Genomic DNA, 8,524 nt, shown 5'->3' with positions numbered 1-8,524 from the left:
ATGCATAAATAATAATATAAATGTAAGATATATATTATTATATTGTATTAATGTACTTGAAAAAACTCACAAACGTATAACCAACAAAATTGTTCACATTTTTCAAAATAAAGGGGGCCACTTATGAGTATGAGATTGAAATATTAAACGCAAGCATTTAAATACTTCGAAACTCACTCACCAGAAGTTGTGTGCTGATAAACAACATCAAACTTACTGAAATGAGAACCCAAAAAATAAATAAATAAAAATAAATGTGACTACTAATTATGACAACACTAACACCATATTAGCTACTCTTATCATCATATACAATTCAACAAAGTAATAGTACATGCCCTAAATATATTACAAATTGCATGAACTCATCTTATCTGGTTTACACACACCAGGCACACGGCAAAGTACTGCTTTAATCCACGTTTAATAATCTCAAAAACATGAAGACACACTAAACATAGTCATAGGTAAGACATTTCCAATAAAATATATCAGATTGGGCTGTCATAGGCATTACCCAACCCTAGCATTAACAATCACACAGCACGGTTAAAGAGCTTGATTCCGTGCCAAAGCCTAAAAATGAGATTTAAGCGAATACTAATAGTTATGATGCAAGATGGGTTGTTGAAGGCCACCCATTCTGATTATTTCTCATGGTCATGGCCCCAATCGGTAAGGACCTTCGCCCATATAGTGTCCTTCCATATAGAAAGCTGCGTTCTGTGGATGAATTCCATCCATTACCATGAATTGCATATCTTCAGACGGTTTCCAGTGTCGTTTCCTCTGGTTGATGAACCAGTTATTAATTTGTTTTTGGTCCAAACCAGTTGATTCTGCCAAGGCCACCTTCTCGGTCTCCTGTGTAGTTATCACAACAATCCTTGTCTTAATAACTCAAAAAAATATATGGACAAGAAAAAGAATTCCCCCCCCCCCCCCCAAAAAAAAAAAATAAATAAATAAATAAAATAATTCTTCTTAGAATGTTGTTTGTTTCATAAGAATATTGAAAAGATTATCAGTTGAAGAGGGTGAGGATACCGAAGGATAAGGCCATTTGTAGTGCAACTCCCACCAATTGAGTAGCTTTTGCCGAGCTTCTTTGGGTAGTTTCCCTTTCTTCTTTTTCTTGGAAAGCTCTTGCTTGAGACTACTCAAGTAACCACTATACTTCCTCAACAGGTGGTTCTTCAGTTCCCGATCTTCAGCGCGTGGATCAATCTCTGGCAGTTCTGTTTCTCCACCACTGTTGTCTTGATCCTCCTCTTCAGATGAACCAACGCCCTCGCACTTCTCCTCTGTGCATTCAATGGTTGGAAATTCATAAAGACAAATGTAAGCTCTATGGAAAAAGCATTGAAACACAAGGATACGTTATTTCCTGACAAACGACATTGAAAATTTAATACTAGCAGTTACACATCACCAGAAAATTTAATCTTCGTAGCAATTTTAGTACGTCCACAATATATGCCTTATGCATTTGCATAAAGATAATTACAAGAAAAAGACATAAGAAACAATTCAAGAAAAGGTGATAATAGCCTGCTAATTCACTTATTTCTTTTTTCTCATAAGTCAATTCAAAAACAATATAAGTTGGCCCATGGTGTGAATTACGAAATTTTAGGTGGATATGAGTCATAAACAATGTATGTTGACCCTGGTGTTACGTGTGTACATTGCGGTTACTCCACAAGGAACTGCAGGCTAAAAGTGAAGTCTATATATAATTTCCCTAGAAGAAAAGTAAAAAAAAAAATTTGGGTACATCGGAATACTAGAAGAAAAGTAAATAAGGTATTGGAAAAAAAGATGTTGAGGCAAAGCTACTAGATAAGACAAACTTATATTCCTGCAAAAGCTCAAACATGTAAAAAGTCACTCAGTCTCTCTCTGGGGTTCTACACACACACACACAAAAATTATTCTCCCTGCAATCCTTTCATCTCTTCCACAAATATTACAATACAGTAATTCAAATCAAAGAAACTACAAAAACTAGATAAATAAATTGTCAGAGTGGTGACACAATAATAAGCACAGACACTTCTATGGAGGAGGTGTGTTGTGTTCAACACCTGTGTCTAACACGATGCTCTACAAACCTGCAAAAGCATGGTTGCCTATAACAAACTGGGTAGGAGGGGTTCTTGCAGTCATTAAGTAGTAGTGATAATTGTCAGTGATTATGAGACTGCCCAGCAAATTGGTAATTCTCGAACAAATTGGTAATTCTCATTCTCTCTCTCAGTAGTAGTGACATGAATTGATGGTGGCAAGCCAACCTCAACCACTTTGTGGAGTTCCCTTTCCCCTTTTCCTGGCTCAACCATTAGTTTTTATGAAGAAAACATTAACACTTTATTGAACTCACAGTTAATAACCACTTGGTGAAGTGATGCTTTTGCACCCTGCTCTTCGTTGATATACGTTATCATACTTTGTACGTTTTTCCATTAATAAAGTTTCCTTTTTGTTGATCTAAAAAATAACCACTTCATGAAACTCTTATTAATTGTAGAAACAAAAATTATCCCAAATTTTGTGTTTGAATTCTGATCATACCTTTTTTTTCTCTTTAATTTCTTTATTTTTTGTTCCAAAAATCTTACTCCATTGTCTGAAAGTGTACAAAGCAAATTGAATCACCTTGTTAAACCAATGAACAAGTAATTGTCACAGGCGGTCTGTTTAAACTAGAATTCAAGCAAATTAACAAGTTTTCTAGAACCAACTTGCATTGGAAGAAGAAAAATGTTTTAGCAACTTCCATGTCAAATTTCAGAAGGCCAACTCTACATGCTCTAACAAAACAAAAACACCATAATTAACTGCATTTGACTAGATAGCAACACTTAAAAAAGTATCTAATTGGGAAATTAACTTTAAGAATGCAACTGTACAAGAGTAAAGACTAAAATCTACCGCTTACTCAAATCTAGGAAGCTTTAAATTTTGAAAAGAGAAAAAATTTACATGAACAAACAAATCAGTAAGCAGTAAACTGAGCAGCATGCGTCAATTCAAAGTCAGTGTCACAAATGCAGATCCAGATCTGCTTGATAGGAAGACCAATTTATGGTGTGAATGTCCATCTATAGACATGTCAATCCCTAAATATGAATTAGAATGCATTTTCACAGCCTTTTGGGACATCATCTCAATCCTCTGGGAATAACTTTTTGAGATTCAAAAAATAACAATAAAATAGCAAGTGAGATTGTATCCCTAGACTAGTATTGTAACAAACTACAAAAACAAAAAAACATATTACAAATGATATTAATAAACAAAGACATTGGTTGATAAATCATATATGGTTCTCTCTCAATGCAAAAAGGGAATAAACAAAGACAAGAACAAAAATAAGAAAACAGACAAATACCAATCTATTCAACTGATGAATTAAAAAGAGGACACCACATTTTTATGGGTTACGCTTTATATAACCTCTTACAAAGTAGTGAAAGAAAAAAAAGAGTAGAATGTAAATATTTAATCTGTTTAATTTGATTTTCAAGACCTATTTTCTTATTTCTTAAATAAAAACTCCTTTCACGAAAATAAATACAAAGAATATATTCTTAATGATGTGTTTTTTTATTTTTTCACCAAATTAGTTCTTAGACTTTTCTCTCTTTTTTTTTTTTATTTAAATTTACAAAGACAGATTTTGAAAAAGGAAACAAAACATTAGAAAGAAGTAAATATGGCAACAAATCTGACAGAGCCGTACAGGGAACATGGGGTAGCCAATAGCGGTAGCACTGAAATGAACAGCATCCTATGTTCTTCATTTTCCAAGGGCCTATTCCACTCCAACTCCCACTCCCCATTACACTTGTAGTTATTATAGATATACATACAAGTTAGATTCACGACCAAAAACAAATTTGTGTTTCACTTAAAAGCCAAAGACTTGGCTTCCTTAAAAGCCAAAGACAAAACTCAACCAATGACCCGCCAATAAAGAATGATCCCTGCCCATCTCGAGGTCTATATATATCTCCCATAATAACTACTATAGATTCAGACTACATACATACGCCCCATATACATATCCATATATGAACATGCATACCAGTTATATAGAGAATGTGTAAGCTTAAAAATTGGAGGAAAACCCATGAATGATTTTTGTCACTACTCTCTCTAGGTTGTTAGTTTCTCATCATTGTTTATCCCATATTAAGGGAACCAAATCAAAAAATTTCACTATACACTCGTGAATCTTGATTAGGGTTTTAACCCCACCCCTCTCTCTCTCTTCTCTCTCTCTCTCTCTATATATATATATATAAAATATATAATTACATATATAGATACATTGGATGTTTCATATATTGGTCAAAGTTTTCTGCACTGGAATCGGGGACAGTCATGAATGAAGGAAATAATGGACAGGTAATGAATGGAGGAACTATCAGTTTTAGCTTTATCAAGTGAAACCGAGCCAAATCCACCTCTGCAACGATCGAATCCGTGACTATAGCTACATTCTTCTGCATATTTTCCACGGTAGGTAAGATAAAAATGTAAAATCTCTCTAGAGAATAGTGTGAGAGAGAGAGAGGGGAGGGTACCAGAGTTAAAGATCCGGACGGGGCCATTGTTAAGCAAGTTGAGTTGTGCTTCGGTCCTTCGCATGAATTCCATAGCCTCTTGCAATGGCCTTGTAAGCTCCTCTCTATACTTCACCAGCATGTCGTAATAAGCCTCCTACAGATCCATTAGAATTTTTAAGTGGGTTTACAACTACCCGAACAATTCCCATATACTGTATGTATAAAAGAGAGAATGAAAAAATAAATAAATAAATAAAATAAAATAAAATAAAATGAAATGAAAAGACTTCTTAGTTGTAAAGAAGGGACTTCAATCTAATGATCAGGTTAAGTTAAAAATAAAATAAAAGGGTCACCATGAACTGATCGAGTTCTGGGTCTTTGGAACCATCTCTGCAAGTCGCTGAAGCTCGCTGCCTTGCCTCAAACTCTTGCCGAACGGCCGTGAGCCGCGCCACCACCTCCGGCGGAGCTCCCACCTAAATTTTAAGACCACACACACACACACACACACAGAGTCAATCAATAAAATGCATGCTCTCTTCTTTAACCTTTTCTATGGGAGGTTTGTGGGTTACCTTTTGACAATCCATGTAAGCCTCCAAAAGATTAGAGTACTGAGGGTGAGCAACGATCTTGGCCTTGATAGAATCAACATCATTCGAGTTCTCATTACCTTGTTGATTATTATGATCTTGTTGATGATGAACTGTTTGGTGCCCTCGAATTATAGAAGGGTAGTGAAATTTCTGAACGTGTTGAGAAGTTCCCGATTCAGTCTTCACAATTGGATGCGATTGCGATTCAGATTGATAACAACCACCCGATTGAAGATGAAAGCTATTCATACCCATCTGGGTTTGATGATGATTACTCACGTTCGAGCCACTGTTAGTTCGTCCGTACACAGAAGCACTGGGTGCAAGAACCGGACCACCATACAAGAAACTAGCCCTTGGAGCTGTGTTGTCACTCAGCTGACTATAATCCTCCATTTTCTCAACAAACCAGATGAGAAACACAGCTAAAACACTAACAACGAAAAACCCAAAACCCTAAATCAATAATTCACCAAGAAAAACCAAGAAACCCTAAAGAGTGGACGAGACAACAACTCATCTACTTCCAAAGAACATAGATAGAACCTGAAATAATTGATGGGTTTTATTGATGGTTTTGAGAAGTGCAAAGACTTTTCTTGAAAGAAAGAGCACAAATAAGCGAGAAACAAAACAAAAACAAAAAAATCAAAAATCAAGAGTTGGGTTGGGGATCAAGAAAACCTAGGTGGGTAGTTGCATGGTGTTCGGACATATTAAAGGGTAGAGAGAGGAAGGTTGATGCGGCGTTGGGGGGTGGCGAGTCCGGAACCGGCGACAGTTGGGTGACTTGGGTGGGTGACAAGATGGTGTTTTGTGAAGAACAAAGAAATAATTTCAAAATAAAATATATCCTACTAGTATATAAAAGCAAAGAAGAAGACCCAAAAGATAAGGGCGAGCCTACTTCCAGTTAGATTTACCTCTCTTTCTTTTTGTTTTCTTTCTTTTCTTTCACCTTTCCTTTTTCCTTCACGGGTTTGGATTTTTCACTTTGAGATCCTATTATATACAATAAAAAATTATTATAAATAAATGAATCAGGCTATAAAATAAAATAAAATAAAAAAATAAAAAAACTTATGGAACTGTTTAGGGTGAAAATATTGTCAAAATAGTTAAAATTTTTATATATTTTATATTTTAATTATACAATTGCTATACATATATTGATAGTTATTAGTATTTTTAAAAATAAAAAATTAAATAAATAAAAACATTAAAAACATTAATTACAGATCAACAAAGTGGAAATGAAAAATGTGGCTTGGTCAGTGCAAGTTTTCATTGGTACTTAATTTTATTTACTTTATAAATAATATACAAAAATAGTAACAATCATAAAAATGTATTTCACCTAATGAAATAATTGATAGGAGCAATTATTCATTACAATCATTGAATAATTCACACAGAATTCATCATATTTAGATTAACTTTCATTACATTTTTTTTTTCTATTTCTCTTATAATAAAAGAAATAAGGGGGACTATTAAGAGCATCATTTATCAAGTTCATTAATGCATTTTTTTGAACTATTTTATAGCATAAAATCATAATTACACACTCCATCAAACTCAATTTTTGGTTAACTACTTTAGTTGAATATCAAACCATTAGCTACATGCAGTTAGAGAGAGAGTACACAACAAATGATTTTAGGTAATAAAATATTTAATATATTATATTTATTTATTGCATATTATTTGTCATTTAATCAATTATTACTATATTAATAATAAACATTAGTGGTGAAATCATCAAACTAGTTCAATTTTAATATATGAGATAAGGCACAATTTGATAAATTAAGAAAATTTATTTGTAAAAAGTTTTATATAAAAACTGAATCAGAATGATATAATTGTGCTATTTTTGAAAATATAAGTTAGAATAATAGGTATTTTAAATTGAGATGACTGGAGCATAAGTGTTACATCATTTTGTATGTAAATTCAATATAATTTTTTTTGAGGATAAATTACATTGACTTCCATGAAATTTAGATACAACAAATCATATGTTTTGAGATATTTAAATTAACCTCTTTATTAGTAATTTTAAAAGGATTGGAACGAATGTAGGTATTTGAAGACTTAAAGATAAATAAAATAAAATATACATTTTAATGTAAAAAAGACGACAACAACTACTTTTTTTTTATTAAGAATAACAAATTATGAAGAAAAATGAGCTAAGTACTACATAAATTAAAACTTTTAAGAAGTCTAATATAATTATGCAAACATGTGAAATTAGTTGTATTTTCTTCAATTTTTAAGAGACGTGGATGTAATTTATCCAATATTTTATTTATATGTCATTACCTTATACAAATGTGATAGTATTTTATTATTTTAATTCTCTCTTAAATATTAAATTTAGAATTGGAAAAAAAAAATAGAGAGTTTGTTAAAAAATATATTTAAAAAGATGATTAGTTAAAATTGAAAAATAAACTTTTAATTAAAATTTAACAATTTTGATTGAGATGCTCTAACACAAGGACAATAGGAGGAAAATTTATAATAAAATACATTGATGAGAGATATACATATAGCACCCTCAATAAGAGATTATGGCATTTTAAAAATTGGAATTTCATATCAACAAATTTTTAACTTTTGAAAATATTACACCGGCCATTCTTTCTTTAAAAAAAATATCTGTCACTGTAAATTTGGTATTAACAATCTTTTAAGGGCATTTTTAACCGGTGCATCAATTTTGTCATCAAATTTAAGTAAAAATTTAAAAAGAAGCTCTCTTTGATATCAAGTACTCCAATAGATGGTTTTGCAATTTCATCAAACTACCGGTCGACCGAACGGATGACTGGCCAATGCAAATTTTTTACAATTTTTCTTCTTGAGGTGGTCATTCGGGTTGTCAATCGACCAGTGTAATTTTTTCACAAACTTTTTCCTTAAGGTGGTCATCCGAAAGGACATTTGCGGGACATCCGGTGGTAAAAATCCAATAGCAATAAACAGTGATTTGATTAAAGGCACATTAATCCTCAATTTGATGAAAAAAAATGAAATTTTAGATTTGATACCAATTTGATGAAACCATTGAAACTGAAAAAGAAATCATTTTTCATTAAATTCAAATTTGATGATAAATTTGATACACCAAGAGATGGTCCAACACATACTTTATCATTTGATTATACAATTCCCAAGAAGAATCTAAATTAAGAATGAATAATGCTTATATTATCTGTGGCTCAAAAGAATAGCAGACTTTTTCATTTCTACCAGGATAATGTGGAAATTTTAATACGGAATGGAGATAGAGTTAGCTACGGGAAAGATCCTTGGTTAGGTTCAACAAATCTTCAAGTTAAT

The 8,524-nt window shown here is 32.4% G+C and overlaps 1 protein-coding gene across 1 annotated transcript; it reads right to left on the bottom strand.

Moving 5' to 3' along the window:
* Positions 1-287: 287 nt before the first annotated feature.
* KNAT1 (homeobox knotted-like protein) lies at positions 288-6,184 on the bottom strand. The gene is made up of 5 exons (XM_028249128.2): positions 5,153-6,184; positions 4,931-5,053; positions 4,593-4,728; positions 1,048-1,304; positions 288-864 (listed from the first exon to the last, which is right to left on the bottom strand). Exons 1-5 carry the CDS (start codon positions 5,567-5,569, stop codon positions 661-663), a joined length of 1,137 nt encoding a protein of 378 aa, XP_028104929.1. The 5' UTR covers positions 5,570-6,184; the 3' UTR covers positions 288-660.
* Positions 6,185-8,524: the final 2,340 nt, after the last annotated feature.

The sequence above is a fragment of the Camellia sinensis genome, chromosome 3, assembly GCF_055761805.1.
Source record: "Camellia sinensis isolate YWXY chromosome 3, ASM5576180v1, whole genome shotgun sequence".
Taxonomy (NCBI): Eukaryota; Viridiplantae; Streptophyta; class Magnoliopsida; order Ericales; family Theaceae; genus Camellia; species Camellia sinensis.
The sequence above is the reverse complement of the archived record's forward strand: the minus strand, read 5'-3'. Positions and strand labels throughout refer to the sequence as shown.